Here is an 18,517-nt window from a genome sequence, read left to right as displayed (position 1 = left end):
TAGAGTGGCCAGACAGAAGCCACTACTCAGTAAAAGGCACATGACATCCTGCTTGGAGTTTGCAAAAAGTCACCTAAAGGACTCTCAGACCATGAGAAACAAGGTTCTCTGGTCTGATGAAACACAGATTGAACACTTTAGTCTGAATGCCAAGCATCATGTCTGGAGAAAACCTGGTACCGCTCATCACCTGGCCAATACCATGTTTTTCAGTATCAGTGATTGGGAGACTAGTCAGGGTCGAGGGAAAGATGAACGGAGCAATGTACATAGAGATCCTTGATGAAAACCTGCTCCAGAGCACTTAGGACCTCAGACTGGGAAGAAGGTTCAGCTTCCAAGAGGACAACAACCCTAAGCACACAGTCAAGACAACGTTTGAGTGGCTTCGGGACAAGTTTCTGAATGTCCTTGAGTGGCCCAGCCAGAGCCCGGACTTGAACCCGATCAAACATCTCTGGAGAGACCTGAAAACAGCTATGCAGCGATGTTCCAAATCCAAACTGACAGAGCTTGAGAGGATCTGCAGAGAAGAATGGGAGAAGCTCCCCAAATACAGGTGTGCCAAGCTTGTAGCGTCATATCCAAGAAGACTCGTATACACGGACACACACACATGTGAATAGTGCCAGACATGCACTCAAACATATACAGTTGGCCTTGCTGTTATGAATTTAGTTGTCATTGATGTCCTTTGTTTTTTGCATAGTTGTTTTTTGTTTTCCTTTGTCTTTTTCTTTTTTCTCTTTAGTTAATTTTCTTGGTTGTTGGTGCATTGGGGGGGAGGGGGGTGGTTCTTAGGGGTGGGGAATGGAATTATTATTATAATAGATTTTTTTCTTGGGGGGGCTGTGGGCAGGGTCTCGGATGGTTGAAGGACAGCTCTTGGGGTACCTTCGGGGGGATCTTGTGTCGCTCTGTGTGTCGCTCTGAATGGGAGTCTGTTGGATGACTGGTGTGGTGTAGTTGTTGAGCGGCTTCACTGCAAGTATATTGTACAGTTGAAGTCGGAAGTTTTTATACACTTAGGTTGGAGTCATTAAAACTAGCTTTTCAACCACTCCACACATTTTTTGCTAACAAACTATTGTTTACAGACAATTGTTTACATACAGATCATTTCACTTATAATACACTATCACAATTCCAGTGGGTCAGAAGTGTGCCTTTAAACAGCTTGTAAAATTCCAGACAATTATGTCATGGCTTTAGATGCTTCTGGTAGGCTAATTGACATCATTTGAGTCAATTGGAAGTGTACCTGTGGATGTATTTCAAGGCCTACCTTCTAACTCAGTGCCTCTTTACTTGACATCATGGGATAATCAAAATAAATCAGCCAAGACCTCATAAAAAAATTGTAAAGTCTGGTTCATCCTTGGGAGCAATTTCCAAACGCCTGAAGGTACCACGTTCATCTGTACTAACAATAATACGCAAGTGTGGATTGATGAGGGAAGAAAACGATTGAATCCATTTTATAATAAGGCTGTAACCTGACAAAATTTTGAAAAAGTCAAGGGGTCTGAATAATTTCCGAAGGCACTGTATGTTGAGAATACAGTATATAAATACACAGTGTGAAAAACAGTATACAAGAAACTAGAAGTGTCCAGTATTTGATGTCTCTATATATTGTAAATGGGACAGCAGCGTTGGCTGTGTGTGTGTGAATGTGTGTGTACAGTATGTGTATTTGTTTATGAGTATGGGCGCATGTGTGTGTGTGTGAGTGTGCATGTATACAGTATATGAGTACAGGAGTCTGCGTTTGTATGAGGTGTGTGTGTGTTTTGTGTGAGTAAATATGCGTGCAAAAAAGTCTCAAGGTATGGGACAGAGTACAGAGTACAGAGTCTTCCTTCGACACGGAGTGCTGTAAATGTCCTGGAGAGCAGGCAAGGTGCCCCCTATGATGCGTTGGGCTGACTGGCAGTGCAGTTGCTGTACCAGGCAGTGATGCAGCCCGACAGAATGCTCTCAATGGTGCATTGGTTCATGAGGGTCTTATGGACCATGCCGAAGTTCTTCAAGAAGAAGGCGCTGGTGAAGGCAATCTTGTGCCTTCTTCACCCCGGTGTCGATGTGATGGAACTATTTCAGGTCTTCAGTGATGTGCATGCTGAGGAACTTAAAGCTTTTGACCCTTCCTACTGTGGCCCCGTTGATGTGGGTGGGGGCGTTCTCTCCTCTAGACCCCGATCAGCTCCTTGGTTTTGTTGATGTTGAGGGAGAGGTTATTGTCCTGGCACCACACCACCAGTGCTCTAACCACCTGCCTGTAGACTGTCTTGTTGTTGTCGGCATGGTAGGTTACTTTCTAAATGTAATCCATTACAGTTACTATTACCTGTCCAAAATTGTAATCAGCAACGTAACTTTTGAATTACCCAAACTCAGAAACGTCATCTGATTAAATTCAGTAACTTTTAGATTACTTTCCTCTAAAGAAGCATTAGAAGACACAAATGTATATTAACTTATTGAACCACATCTGTTGCAGGATAAATCAGTTAAAGTATACATAGCCGGTCATACTATATGGATGTTCAATTGTACTTTATGGGTTGGTTATGTAGGCTTCTTCTAACTCACACGTTTTCTACTACATATAATAATACAATTAAATTATAATCTTTACATATCTTTAAATGTTTACATATTTTTGCTTTACTCATCTCATATGTGTATATACTGTATTCTATTCTACTGTATTTTAGTCTATGCCACTCCGACATTGCTACATCCACTTTTGGACTTGTAAATTATATATACAGTTGAACTAAGCTCATGAGACATTTATAAGTTATATTCTTCAAGAATCAATGGTTATATATACAGTGGGGAGAACAAGTATTTGATACACTGACGATTTTGCAGGTTTTCCTACTTACAAAGCATGTAGAGGTCTGTACACTTCAACTGTGAGAGACGGAATCTAAAACAAAAATCCTGAAAATCACATTGTATGATTTTTAAGTAATTAATTTGCATTTTATTGCATGATAAGTATTTGATCACCTTCCAACCAGTAAGAATTCCGGCTCTACTATATACAAATTGTAGGGGGTCTAGGGTGTCGGGTAAGGTGATATGGTCCTTGACTAGACTCTCAAAGCAATTCATGATGACAGTAGTAAATGCTACAGAGTGCTTGTCATTTACTTCAGTTACCTTCGCTTGCTTTGGTACAGGAACAACGGTGGGCGTCTTGAAGCATGTGGGGACAACAGACTGGGAGAGATTGAATGTCCGAAAACATTCCAGCCAGCTTGTCTGCTCGTGCTCTGAGGACATGGCTAGGGATGCCGGTCCGGGCAAAGCCTTGCAAAAGTTAACACGCTTGAAAGTCTTACGTCGGGTACAGAGGTTGAGAGTCCACAATCATCCTGAGCAGCGGGCAAAACATTTGTTTAGCTTGTTTAATGACCAAGGTCAGGTCACAGGTCACTATGGACTTAATATGAGACGGTTTCCAGGACCACTAAGTTAACTTACACTGATTGGTGGGATTTACTTCAAGCATTAATTTGTTTTTATTATATTCTGTCCATAGCAAGGCATTAAAAGTATCATTGTAATGTCAAATAGAAAACTATTGTAAGTCATGCCACATGTTTATGGCTATGATATCATTCCAATGGGGGTTTCAAAAGAGGGGAAACATATTTTTGGGTTAACCAGTGGAATCAATGGAATATCACAGACCAACTCTGGAATACATTAGATTGAATTCGAATGCAAAGAAGGACTCTTTCCACTTTCGAGTGAAAACAATTAAGTTCTTTGTGTGCTGTGAAGTGTTCTGATGACAGACTGACATTCTTTAATACATGGAGGATCTGTTAAAGGAAGGATCATGCTTATTAAACTGACAGGCAGGAGCTGATGATTTCTGCTTTGGGTCCGAAAGCGACAGCCAGATAATCTTGGGGAAAAACAGTCCCTGTTTATTTGAATTTGAACCAATAGTTCCAGCGATATTCTAAGACCATTGAACACTGTTGTGGAAACTGACAGTGTATGTGTTGTATTTTAAACCTCATAACTACATTTGTTACAGTCATATGACTTTTTCAAATGTCACCTTTCATTACATTTTTCTGACATTTCCTTCCATTCTAATGTTTGTCAAAGTGAAACTTTGGTAGTTTTTGATATTCAGGAGTGCCTCCATTGAGAAGACTGAATGAAAACTTCCCAGACTCAATGTTCCACTGTATTTTTAGGGATGACACTGGACAGTAGAACATATTCTTTATGCATTACATCTTTCTGCTCAATCTCTCTGACGGCTTCTGTGTACAGTCACCTCACTATGGTTACTACTTCATCTACTAAACAGTCTTTTTAACATGCCTGTCAGGACTCTGGCAGAGGGAGAGAGATTATTTACAGCACAGAGCGGTAGCTGGTAGCAGGGGGAGGGAAGGCCGGTGTGGGAGGTCATTCTGTGGATGTGTGTTTGTGCAAAATACAAATAACTCGAGCTGAAAAAAGGTTACTCATACAAGTTTTGTTTTCCTGTCAGAAATCAAATTCAGCAGTCCTGGGGCCTTGGGCTAGGGGGAGGAGCGGGTGAATGGGGTGAAAGGGACTCTTTCAATGGGAGATTTCTGGGGTGAGTCTGGGGAGTGTGTGGGGGGGGGGCAGGCAGTTGAAGGATCAGGCGACTAGCTTTGCTGAACTGGAGGCACATACTGCGGCTACTCTCTGTCTCCTCGCATGCGGCCCCCACCCACACCCCACCCCCTCCAAGCTCCCAATGTTGTCAGAGCAGAGAGAGACTAAAGCGGTACAGAACGTCTCCAGCCTGCTCTGAATTAACACATTTCAAAACAAGCCTCCCTCAGAGTTCACCCACAGTGCTCATTCCTGCAGGCTCCAGACCGAAGCCCAGCACAGCAGAGCTCAGCTCAGCGTGTGGAGGCTACATGCACCACTGGCTGTGGGGATGGGGATAATGGGAGAGGGGAAGCAGTGGAGAGGCGCAACTCTCTATAAAAACATGTATGTGAAATGTAGATGTACAGTATATGTCAGTATTTTGTAGACGGAGGTGAGAAATAGGGGTGTTGCCTGATATGAAAATAGGGTCGTGGGAGACTCCATAATCCTGAAGAATTTTTGTATTTATTATAATATCGTCTTTGTATCTCAAAACCACTGTAATGTGGTTAACTTTAAAAATCTAAATGAAAATGATTCAAATCTAAAACATATCATTCAACCAGAGAACGCCCTTAGATCATGGGAAAAGCACTTGAATCATTCCCACGGTGAATGACTAGGCCTGCTACACTATGAATCCACACACTATAGCAGAGACTTTGACGCAATTGATATGGTGAAAACAATGTGTGGGGAGGCATTGTGGGGAGGCATTGCGGGGAGGCAGTGTTATCTGACTTTTGTCAGATAGCACTGTTAAACAAAGAATATTTGCTCTGACTGAAGGACTCAAAAACTCCCCAGTTTATGCTCTCCAAATGGACATTAGCTGTGAGGGCCAGGATGCCAATGCATTCATTGACTTTTGTTCGCTATACATGTCGGGGAATGCTATTCACGAGGACTTATTGTTCTGAAACAGCACAGGGGATGTTCAGTGCGCTGTGTGGCTATATTGACGAAAAACCGATTCCATATTGGATCGAATGGTGGACCTTTGCACAGATGGGTCTCCATCTATGGTGGGACGGTGGGCAGACCTCTGCAATCTATACTGAACAAAAACGTAAACTCAACATTTGAGAGAAATAAGCTTTTTGTGCGTATGGAACATTACTTTACATGTTGCGTTTATGTTTTTGTTCAGTATAGTTATGTGTGTCTCCCTCTGCCATATGAATGCATTATATTTGTGTGTATTTAGATTTGTGTGTATTAGGTATTTGTTGTGAAATTGTTAGATATTACTTGCTAGATGTTGCTGCACTGTCGGAACTAGAAGCACAAGCATTTCACTTAGCATCTGCTAAACACGTGTATGTGACCATTAACATTTGATTTGATTTATGAGACACCGAGAGCAACTGGGGGCAAAAGAGCTGAGCACAGAACTCAGAGATACACTGAGTGTACAAAACATTAAGGATATCTGCTCTTTCCATGACATAGACTGACCAGGGGAATCCAGGTGAAAGCTATGATCCCTTATTAATGTCACTTGTTAAATCCACTTCAATCAGTGTAGATGAAGGGGAGGAGACCCCCTTTTTCCCCCCAATTTTCACCTAAAATGACAGACTCAAATCTAACTGCCTGTAGCTCAGGCCCCGAAGCAAGGATATGCATAGTCTTGGTAACATTTGAGAGGAAACACTTTGAAGTTTGTGGAAATGTGACAGGAAAGTAGTAGAATATAACACAATAGATCTAGTAAAAGATAATACAAAGAAAAAAACAACCGTTCTTTTGTATTTTCTTTGTACCATCATCTTTGAAATGCAAGAGAAAGGCCATAATCTATTATTCCAGCCCAGGTACAATTTATATTTCGGCCACTAGATGGCATCAGTGTATATGCAAAGTGTTAGACTGATCTAATGAACCATTGCATTTCTGTTCAAAATGTTGTATCAAGACTGCCCAAATGTGCCTAATTTGTTTATTAATAACTTTTCATGTTCAAAATTGTGCACTCTCCTCAAACAATAGCATGACATTCTTTCACTGTAATAGCTACTGTAAATTGGACGGTGCAGTTAGATTAACAAGAACTTAAGCTTTCTGCCAATATCAGATATGTCTATGTCCTGGGAAATGTTCTTGTTACTTACAATCTCATGCTAACCGCATTAGCCTACGTTAGCTCAACCGTCCTGTGGAAGAGACACTGATCCCGAAGAAGTTTTAAAGAAGGATTTTTAAGCCTCGATACAATTGAGACATGCATTGTGTATGTATGCCATTCAGAGGGTGAATAGGCAAAACAATATTTAAGTAACTTTGAATGGGGTATGGTAGGAGGGGTGCAACTCAGGAAGGTGTCCTTAATGTTTTGTACACTCAGTGTATTCTGCAGCAGGTAACTTCGATTGTAAACTACATCAAACCACATCCACTGTGCACACACCTGTTAGCAAAACTATGTGGAGATATGGGATCAGAGTATGACAATGTTCTATTTCATACCAAAGTTTGGTGGTTATCGAGGAGGACTGTTAGAAAGATTTTTCACACTGAGAGAGGAACTTGGTTGACTTATGGTGGCCTACATTTCCCCAGCTCATAACTGTGTGTAGCTGGATTCAGTGCTCTCATGTGCATTAAAGCCAAATATTGATGGATGGATGTGACAGCAGAGATGAGGTGCACTCTGTTGACCACGCCCCCTGACTTTGAGAAAGTCAGATGTGACGTGCATCCAGCAACCCATCTCATTAGTAGCCCCACACTAAAATGATGTGATCGTGAGTCGTGAAGACAATCAGAAATAATGTTAGAATGTTTTTCAAAGGACTGCCATAGCCACAAATCAAAAAATCTAACATTGAGTGTTAATTACATAATTTTGGTTGGTTGGGTCACAATTTTCACATAGTTGGGGTCGCAAGATTATTCAGATATCAAAATGGGTTCGTGGGCCAAAAAAGTTTGGGAACCCCTGGTTTACAGAGTTGCGGAAGTACGAAGAAGAAATAGAAGATGTCCAAGGGTTGTCTAATTCTCATACATAGTCTAAGACTTTTCTGTGAACCTGAGATAGTATCTGTCTCTTATATAAGAGCAAATGTACTGCTTTCCTATCCTGGTATTCAAGTTCAATATTATAACCCTTTTTGGTTCAAGGTAGAACCCTTTTTGGTTCAAGGTAGAACCCTTTTTGTTCCAGGTAGAACCCTTTTGGGGTCCATGTTAGAACCCTTTTTGGTTCCAGGTAGAACCCTTTTGGCGTCCATGTTAGAACCCTTTTTGGTTCCAGGTACAACCCTTCTTGGTTCCAGGTAGAACCCTTTTTGGTTCCAGATAAACTCTTTCTACCTGGAACCCAAAAGGGTTGTACCTGGAACCAAAAATGGGTATCCTATGGGGACAGCCGAAAAACCCTTTTGGAAGCCTTTATTCTAAGAGTGCAGACTGCCTTGGGTGAAATATTGATGAGTGATGAGTGGGGCCTGTGGCTGGGGCTGTGACTGCATGTGCCCTATCCAAACCCAGGGTGTTGGGGGTCTGGAGGAAGAGCATGTGTGCTGCCTACACCCCAGCCCCACATCAATCTTTCATGGAAACACACAGACGCGACATCATGATCTATTATTATCTCTTTGACCTCCCTGTATTGTCTTGTTCCTGGCACTTGTGTTCTCCTCAGACTGACGTAAGCCACAGACACGGCTGCGAAGGCGTATAGGATTTATTGCATGGAGCTCAGGCACAATAGATTGCATACAGTACATGTACAAGTCATCATAATACAATGGAATTATGTAAGTGTACTGAAATTTCAGAACATTTATAATTGTTATTACAGTATGTACTTATGCAGACAAAAACACCATGAAAACATATCAGAATGGGTCAGAGGAGGTATAATTCTTCAAATATATCTACAGGGGCAACATGATACACGCCTAACACATGATTTGTCCACATCACTGCAACAACAAAGCACTTACAATAAAATGGAATCATTCCACCAGTTTATATTAGCAAATTTAGGGTGGCAAAACGAAATACCCTTGTATGTATAACAATAGATACTTCAAATTTGGCCACATAGTCTGCATGCAATATATATATATGTATTTTATTCTTAGTCTGCATGTTTTCTTCTTACGTAACACTTATGTAGAAATCTGCACACACATATCTAGGTTATGTTCTTATTCATTTATCTAATATATTGAATTCTACTGTGACAGTAGAATTTTACACCCAACTTCTATAAACACTTAGGAGGGTTTACACCCAACTGCTATAAACACTTAGGAGGGTTTACACCCAACTGCTATAAACACTTAGGAGGGTTTACACCCAACTGCTATAAACACTTAGGAGGGTTTACACCCAACTGCTATAAACACTTAGGAGGGTTTACACCCAACTTCTATAAACACTTAGGAGGGTTTACACCCAACTGCTATAAACACTTAGGAGGGTTTACACCCAACTGCTATAAACACTTAGGAGGGTTTACACCCAACTGCTATAAACACTTAGGAGGGTTTACACCCAACTTCTATAAACACTTAGGAGGGTTTACACCCAACTGCTATAAACACTTAGGAGGGTTTACACCCAACTGCTATAAACACTTAGGAGGGTTTACACCCAACTGCTATAAACACTTAGGAGGGTTTACACCCAACTGCTATAAACACTTAGGAGTGATATATGTAACATGAATTGCTACATTATATATTTATAAATCTGGAGGGATGAGGTCTCTTTTTCAAATGTAAGAAATGTGCTACAGTTGAACTCGGAAGTTTACAAACACTTAGGTTGGAGTCATTAAAACTTGTTTTTCAACCACTCCACACATTTCTTATTTACAAACTATAGTTTTGGCAAGTCGGTTAAGACATCTACTTTGTGCATGACACCAGTAATTTTTCCAACAATTGTTTACAGACAGATTATTTCACTTATAATTCACTGTATCACAATTCCAGTGGGTCAGAAATGTACATACACTAAGTTGACTGTGCCTTTAAACAGCTTGGAAAATTCCAGAAAATGATGTCATGGCTTTAGAAGCTTCTGATAGGCTAATTGACATAATTTAAGTCAATTGGAGATGTACCCGTGGATGTATGTGAAGGCCTACCTTTAAATGCAGTGCTTATTTGCTTGACATCATGGGAAAATCAAAAGAAATCAGCCAAGACCTCAGAAAAAAAATTGTAGACCTACACAAGTCTGGTTCATCCTTGGGAGCAATTTCCAAATGCCTGAAGGTACCACGTTCATCTGTACAAACAATAGTATGCAAGTATAAAAAGCATAGGACCACGCAGCCGTCATACTGCGTGGGACCACGCAGCTGTCATACCGCTCAGGAAGGAGCATATCAATACCAGAACAACAGCAAAGGACCGTGTGAAGATGCTGGAGGAAACAGGTACCAAAGTATCTGTATCCCCAGTAAAACAAGTCCTATATCGGCATAACCGGAAAGGCCGCTCAGCAAGGAAGAAGCCACTGCTCCATAAAAGGTCGTACTTTTTGTACAAGTGTCCTCTGGTCTGACGAAATCAAAATAGAACTGTTTGGCTATAATGACCATCGTTATGTTTGGAGGAAAAAGGGGGAGGCTGGCAAGCCAAAGAACACCATCCCAACTGTGAAGCACGGGGGTGGCAGCATAATGCTGTTGGGTTGCTTTGCTGCAGGAGGGACTGGTGCACTTCACAAAATAGATGGCATCATGAGGAGGAAAATTATGTGGATATATTGAAGCAACATCTCAAGACATCAGTCAGGAAGTTAAAGCTTGGTCGCAAATGGGTCTGCCAAATGGACAATGACCCTGAGCATACTTCCAAAGTTGTGGCAAAATGGCTTAAGGACAACAAAGTCAAGGTATTGGAGTGGTCACAAAGCCCGGACCTGAATCCTACAGAAAATGTGTGGGCAGAACTGAAACGTGTGTGCGAGCAAGGAGGCCTACAAACCTGACTCAGTTACACCAGCTCTGTCAGGAGGAATGAGACAAAATTCACCCGACTTATTGTGGGAAGCTAGTGGAAGGCTACCCACAATGTTTGACCCAAGTTAAACAATTTAAAGGAAATGTCCCAAATACTAATTGAGTGCATGTAAACTTCTGACCCACTGGGAACTTGTTCTCAACTAGCCTACCTGGTTAAATTAAGGTGAAATAAAAATATTTAAAAAATTATGTGATGAAAGAAATTAAAGCTGAAATAATTTATTCTCTCTACTATTATTCTGACATTTCACATTCTTAAAATAAAGCGGTGATCCTAACTGGCCTAAGACAAGGTATTTTTACTATGAATTTTTACTATAAATGTCAGGAATTGTGAAAAACTGAGTTTAAATGTAAGGTGTATGTAAACTTCCGACTTCAACTGTATAGCCAGTGCAATAAAATGATACAATTAACAAACACGATTCAGTTATCTGTCACAAAAAGTGATTTATACAATCAACAATCAGTTTAGCTAATGATAATAATAGTAAAGTATCGACATACGTATCAATATAAGTCTTATGGTTGGTACCTACCAAGCAAAACTATTCACTGTTGTGTACATACCTTTTATAGTGCATTGGATTACTGCAGTCCATTAGTGGGTGCTCTGTTTGAAAGCACAAATCACAAGATTTTATGCCGCATTAAGTAATTCTCCTCTGAGCTTGGCAGAGATCTTGTAGTTTAGGGGCTTCAGTGTTAACCCATAGGAGCAGTCTAAGGAGAGGTCCTGACTTGGGTTATTCTCAAAGCTGCATTGGTGAATCAAAATAGCAGAAAATAAAAAAACCTCCACTTTGGCGATCTGGTCACCGATACATCGCCTCTTCCCTGCTGAGAATATCAACACACTGTTGGTCAGGTCCTTGTCAAGGGCACCATTTTCATCGAGGAACCGTGAGGGGTCAAAAAGATGTGGGTCCTTCCACTTTAAAGGGTTGTGGTTGACAGACCACTGGTTAATGAAGACCACTGTGTCTTTGGGGATGTGGAAGCCTTCGATGGTGACATCTGAGGTGGTGGAGTGTGGGATGGTGAGGGGTACAAAGCTGGTATAGCGCATGGTCTCATAGATAACAGCATCTAGGTAAGCCAGGCTGGCTTTGTCCTCAATACAGGGCAGCCTGTCACGGCCTACCACTTTGTCAATCTGCTCCTGCAGTCTGGTTTGGATGTTGGGGTATTTTGCCAATAAAAGGAGCATCCAATGAAGGCAAGTTGACACAGTATCGAGTCCCGCACCAATCAGATCGGACACAGTCCCTTCTGTGTGGGCCTCCGTCAACCCGGTATCATGGCCTGCCTTGTCAATTACCTGAATAATGGCATCACTCATGTCCCGGGTCACTTCAGGGTCAAACGTCTCCCTGTGCTCCACCACCTTGTCTCTCACAAAGGTGAAAAACTCTTTATTGAGGTCTTTGAAGCTCTGGTAGACACTGCGGACAGGATTTGGGAAATATTGAAGCCAGGGCATGACATCGACCAAGCTGCCAGCCCCCACCGTCTCTCCAAACCTGTCCACACTGCCCAGAAGGGTTCTAAACTCCATGTCATTATGGCCATAACGCTTTCCAAAGCACAGTGCACAGATTACATTTGCAGCAGCTACTGTCAGTTCGTGAGCAGGGTTGAAAAACTGTCCATCAGCACTGAGTTTGAGGAAAGCTTCAATGAGCTCAGTAGCCTCTGCAACAACGTGCTGTTCAAATGCTTTTTTGGTCTGGCTGTTGGCAGAGTAGAAAGCTCTAATGGTGGACTGAGCGATCTTCCGGTGGGTCCTCCACTGTTTGCTGTAGTTAGAGAATGTCATGCTGTTACCACCAGACACTGACTGAAAAGACACAAAGTTGGGTCTGCCTGCAAACTCTGTACTGTGTTGAACCAAGGCTTCTCGTATTGCTATGTCTCCATTGAGCACCACTATGTTGTTGCAGCCCAGTCGTATCTGATACACGTTGCCGTACTTCTTTGCCAGCTTGGAGAAGGTGATATGAGGCATCTGCCCCAGCTGCATGGCATTGCCCACCACCGGCCAGGCAAAGGGTCCTGGCAGCCTTCTCTTGAGTCTGAGATTCCTGACCCATAGACAGGCTTCTAGACAGAAGAGGAAAACAAAGGAGGCGACCAGAGCTGGCTGGACCTGTCCACTCCACTCTCTGATGATGCTGCTGCCCTTCACCCCAAACTCTGTGTCCAGCAGTGCCATGGTGCTGAGATGTTCTAATTCTGGTGCTCAAACCTTCAAATTCTGAGAGGGATCCCACTTTTATTTTGTTGAATGCTATTCCTGGTAACCAGATTTTTAAAATAGGTCCTCCTCTCCACCTAAATTCCAAATAAACGGAATAATAATGCTGTCTGTTTTTAAGTATGGTCAGTCCTGCATGATCATCCCAAAAACGTAGAAAATGAATTGAGACAACGAGAAGGTTTTCAGCACCTCTTACACTACGGTGTCTGTCTCCTCCTACTCCGTGCTGGCTTGTGAACAGGCTTGATCAGGTTGAGTGGTTAGTAGTAGTGCAGTCGCTGTCCGTCTTCAGATGACCACATTAGAGGAATGCAGATTTCAGTCTTGACACTCTCCCTTATATCTCCTCTGTGGGAGGGTTCAGGGACTTAAAACTCCTATTCGTTTTTTTTTTTTTGCGCCGAAGTGCTCGTTCCTGCGGAGTCTTTCTTTTCCCTAACACTCAATGCCACGGTGAGACAAAAAGGAAAGCAGCAACCAGTCAGGCCCGCCTGAACCTAGGACTAAAACAGAAGGAGTTTAGATTTAGCGGGCCAGAGGCTCTAAAAGACTGGGCTGCACTACCTTTAAACACAATACAGGTACCACAGGGGAGCATTTTAGAACATGATGTAGTAGTTAGGGTTCAAACTTTCAGTCACACAGACCACCATAGCTGAACTCACCATAGCTAAACTCACCATAGCTAAACTCACCATAGCTAAACTCACCATAGCTGAACTCACCATAGCTAAACTCACCATAGCTAAACTCACCATAGCTAAATTCACCACAGCTAAACTCACCATAGCTAAACTCACCATAGCTAAACTCACCATAGCTAAACTTACCATAGCTAAACTCACCATAGCTAAACTCACCATAGTTAAACTCAGGGGACACTGATTGGTCCGGTTATATTCTGAAAATTGCTTGATTGCCTCTCTATAGGAACGATTCCAGACTGAAATATAGTGTATGTAAAGCAAACGTCTCAGTGAAGTACCCAGGCTAAGGCAGGACTACTTGTAACTTTGGAAGGAGCTTTCTTATGTCTGTTGAAAACTAATGTATGCATTTTTTTATGACATTATTTAAAAAATTGTATCTGTTATTTTCAGCCTAACTCTAGACACTACTAGGAATAGAATCCAAGATATGACCATGAAAGCTCTGGGTTTTGGATCTTGTCACAAAATAGATACACATTGTACAATACACTTTTATATGTTCTATAAAAGTATATACAGTATTTACCAGAGCTTTTTTTTCCTTTAGCATAATGGTCCTTTTATACATAGTAAATGAGATAATGTAGGTCTTAGGCTGGTGGCTATATCAAAATAGTATAAAAGTGAGTTCAAAACAGGGACCTCTGGCAATAATGCTAGTCATAAGGCTTTTCAGAGGAACACATAAAAGTTGTCCTATTTGGGTTTTAAAGCTATTCAGCAGGAATTGAACTACTATGGAGTTCTGTACTCTAATGGACCAGTGATAGTAATGCTGCAAGGAGCGATTCTTCACCTGTATCATGTATTGTTGCTGAACCAGATCACAATTCAAATACATTTGATAATAATGAATAAATAGTTAGGTGGGTGCTTATATCTGTCTGACTTCTCACATGCACAAGTTTGTATTACACGCATGTGTGAATTGTACATGTCTTTTTATGCATATCCCAACTCGCCGTTATCTATGGCGACCCTGGAGCAAGTAGGGTTAAGTGCCTTGCTCAAGGGCGGAGAGACAGATTTTTCACAGCGCTCTAAACGCTAGGCTACCTGACACCTGATGTGTTTCTGACAGTTTGGATGAGAGAACATGCAAGACTGATGGAGATTAGCTATAAAGCATAATGAGCGTTAACAGTGGTAAAGACTAGTTTGCAGTTTTATTATACGTTATCACATGTTTATTGCATTTTAAAATGTACCTTAGAGTGTGTATTTCCATAATAATCTTTATTTTGGAATAGGTTATGCACCAGCTCATATTCATTGCACTGTACGTGAAGTGTGTCACTACAAAAAACAACACATTGCAATGGACAGGAGATTGCACTCCTTCCAATGATGAGATGCTTAATGGGTTAATCAATGACAAACAAGAGAGAAGCAGAATCCGTCACGTTGCTTTATTCATTCCAAATATCTGATTTTTCAAGCATATAATTAGTTTATTTTAAAAAAAAAATTCAACACAGTATTTTCTATGATGAATCCTTTCCTGGACATTCAACGCATGCTGTAGTTGAGTTTCTTGGTTTGAGAGAGGCAGAGATTCTGAACACTATTTCATAAATTCCTGAATACGTGCTCTTTGACAAAGGTGAAATGACATCCATATAGATTTCAGACCCTTGAGGTGTAAACAGACATGCATTTGTGTAAATGCAGAAAGACATGAAAATGCCATTGATTTGTGTAGTAGTATTGTATTTAGTGACAGTTAGTTTGGATATGAAGGGATGGGTTGTGTAGTTGGAGTGCCTGTTCAGTTGATTTCGAAGGAGATCAATGCAGTCAGTGTCTGGAGTTGGTCATCTCCCATGTATTCATCAGCATTATCAATCCCACAATTCCAAAGCCACCTCTCCATTGAAACACCTCCTAACTTGGTTGGGGACACTGAGCTTGAAGTTACACAGAGGCGCCAATGCTGTTATCTCTGAATTGTCTTCACACTGTAGGCTATAGCATATAGATAACTTGATTTCCCTTTAGCAGTTCGTCAGCATTTGTTATCTTCCGACAGCATTTCAATGTGCTCATATTCATGGTGTACAGTAGATAGTGGATTGGATTATAATACAAATCATTTTCATACCTGAAATATATCTATAGAAATATTTTGTGACTGCTTTATGTGAAAAGGTTAACTACATTGATACATCACCATCTTGATGCGAAGAATTCCGAAAAGTCCTCAACGCAACAAATTGTGGTTCCTTGGGTGTGACGACAACATTCACAAACACTCACAAGCATATTACACTGTGATATAACCTTCCATTGACTTTTGAGTGATATTCTAGTTTCATGCACATATTTTCATACGTTAACATGCTGAATACTGTTTATGAAGTAAGCTCAACACTCAAAATGTATATAAAACAAAAGTATACTTCCTTACAGAATATGATCAGGTACATAGTTTGAGAGCCTGTTCAACTTCATTGACCCCATGACCTGACCCCTGGCCCCCAACAAAGGAGATTCATCTCTACCTAGCAAACTTTCCATTACTGTAATCATACTTTCAATTCTGTATCAACAACATTGCAAACATATTCAATTGTGTTCAGATATTAATTAAATATTAAATATGAATTATTACACTCTTCAACAACAGCATTCAGTGCAGGTTTGCTTATACTCACTGTAAAATGTAATTGATTGGCAATGTTGCCCACAATAATGGGATGAGATTTTTATGCAGGGGACACCAGACCGAGCAGCTTCCCCCTGAGCTTGGTTGTGATGGTGTAGTGGAGAGGCTTCAGTGTGAGCCCATAGGAACAGTCAAGGGTCAGGGCCTCTGATGGGTTGCTCTCAAAGGTACACTGGTGAAGCAAGACGGCTGTAAATAAAAATGTTTCCACCTTGGCAATCTGGTCGCCAATACATCGTCTCTTACCAGTGGAGAAGATCATGACGCTGTTGGTCAGGTCCTTGTCAAGGGCACCATTTTCATTGAGGAAACGTGAGGGGTCGAAGAGATGTGGGTCCTTCCACTTTAAAGGGTTGTGGTTGACGGACCACTGGTTGATGAAGACCACTGTGTCTTTGGGGATGTGGAAGCCTTCGATGGTGACATCTGAGGTGGTGGAGTGTGGGATGGTGAGGGGTACAAAGCTGGTATAGCGCATGGTCTCATAGATAACAGCATCTAGGTAAGCCAGGCTGGCTTTGTCCTCAATACAGGGCAGCCTGTCACGGCCTACCACTTTGTCAATCTGCTCCTGCAGCCTGGTTTGGATGTTGGGGTATTTAATCAAAAGCAGGAGAATCCATTGGAAAATGGTTGACATTGTTTCTTGGCCGGCTCCAATGAGGTCTGTGACTGTTCCTTCAACAAAGTCTTTGGCCAGTCCACTGTCATTTCTGTGCTCAATCGCGTTAATGATGGCATCACTCATGTCACGCGTCACATCAGGCGTGAAGGTTTCTCTGTGCTGCATCACTTTATCTTTCACAAAGGCAAAAAACTCCTCGTTTATATGTTTGAAATTCTGGTAGATGCTGCGGACAGGATTTGGGAAATTCTGAAGCCAGGGCATGACATCCACCAAGCTGCCAGCCCCCACCGTCTCTCCAAACGTGTCCATTCTGCCCAGAAGGGTTCTAAACTCAATGTCATCATGGCCATAACGTTTTCCAAAGCACAGTGCACAGATTACATTTGCAGCAGCTACTGTAAATTCATGAGAGGGATTAAAATATCGTCCATCTGCACTCATTCTCAGAAATACCTGCACAAGATCCATACATTCTCCCAAAACGTGGTGCTCAAACGCTTTCTTGGTCTGGCTGTTGGCAGAGGAGAACGCTCTAATGGTAGATTGTGCAATTTTCCTGTGCATTTTCCACTGTTTGCTGTAGTTAGTGAAAGTCAAGCTCCTGCCTCCTGAAATCATCTGAAAAGACACAAAGTTGGGTCTGCCTGCAAACTCTGTACTGTGTTGAACCAAGGCTTCTCGTATTGCTGTGTCTCCATTGAGCACCACTATGTTGTTGCAGCCCAGTCGTATCTGATACACGTTGCCGTACTTCTTTGCCAGCTTGGAGAAGGTGATATGAGGCATCTGCCCCAGCTGCATGGCATTGCCCACCACCGGCCAGGCAAAGGGTCCTGGCAGCCTTCTCTTGAGTCTGAGATTCCTGACCCATAGACAGGCTTCTAGACAGAAGAGGAAAACAAAGGAGGCGACCAGAGCTGGCTGGACCTGTCCACTCCATTCTCTGATGAGGCTGCTGCCCTTCACCCCAAACTCTGTGTCGAGCAGTGCCATGGCTATGGATTATCAGACCACCTATTCCTGGAGACAGATATTGTGAATGAAAAAAAAAGCTACAAAAAAGTTTAGTTTTCTTGACAACTTTAGTCCAGCACTCACTTTTTTGTAAAAAAAAACGTATAATAATTAAATTAAATAATGTTCAAAAGTGATTTTGTGATGTACAATGAAATTAGTTAATCAATTAAACAAGTTCCATTAGCTTAGAGTCCCAAGTATCCTTCTGAGACCATGGGGACAGTCTCAGTACTCCTTGGGAAAATATCTCAGATGAAGCTTGGTGAGTTAAGGTGAAGTTTTTTTCCTCTTGTCACTCTTTTCAGCAAGATTTAAGACTTTAGTGACTAGTTTTGCTTCAGCAAGGTGTCTTATATGTTTGCAGTTGGTGGGTAGGGCTGAGCATTATTTTCATACTCCTCCCATTGTGGTAGCCCTATATATATTATCATTCTGATGTTGGACCTCGACGCGCGCTACGCACTGGAAACAAAAGCGCGCAGAGACCTCTCTCTGCAGAGGTGAACTCCAGCAAATACGTTTAGGAGGAAAGTAACAATTATTTTACTAACTCGAATAGTAACAGTGGTATCCCATG

The 18,517-nt window shown here is 41.7% G+C and overlaps 1 protein-coding gene and 1 pseudogene across 1 annotated transcript; both read right to left on the bottom strand.

Moving 5' to 3' along the window:
• Positions 1-8,344: 8,344 nt before the first annotated feature.
• On the bottom strand, positions 8,345-13,244 carry LOC109888318 (cytochrome P450 1B1). Its single transcript, XM_020479494.2, has one exon. It carries the CDS (start codon positions 12,873-12,875, stop codon positions 11,301-11,303), a length of 1,575 nt encoding a protein of 524 aa, XP_020335083.2. The 5' UTR covers positions 12,876-13,244; the 3' UTR covers positions 8,345-11,300.
• A 1,780-nt stretch (positions 13,245-15,024) lies between these two features.
• LOC109904007 (cytochrome P450 1B1 pseudogene) lies at positions 15,025-18,267 on the bottom strand (annotated as a pseudogene).
• Positions 18,268-18,517: the final 250 nt, after the last annotated feature.

The sequence above is a fragment of the Oncorhynchus kisutch genome, linkage group LG14 (assembly GCF_002021735.2).
Source record: "Oncorhynchus kisutch isolate 150728-3 linkage group LG14, Okis_V2, whole genome shotgun sequence".
In the NCBI taxonomy this organism is placed as follows: domain Eukaryota; kingdom Metazoa; phylum Chordata; class Actinopteri; order Salmoniformes; family Salmonidae; genus Oncorhynchus; species Oncorhynchus kisutch.
This window is presented reverse-complemented; position numbering and strand designations above follow the sequence as displayed.

What these genes read in the sequence shown, in the direction of transcription:
- LOC109888318 (XM_020479494.2), bottom strand. Translation starts at nt 12,875, where the DNA reads ATGGCACTGCTGGACACAGAGTTTGGGGTGAAGGGCAGCAGCATCATC.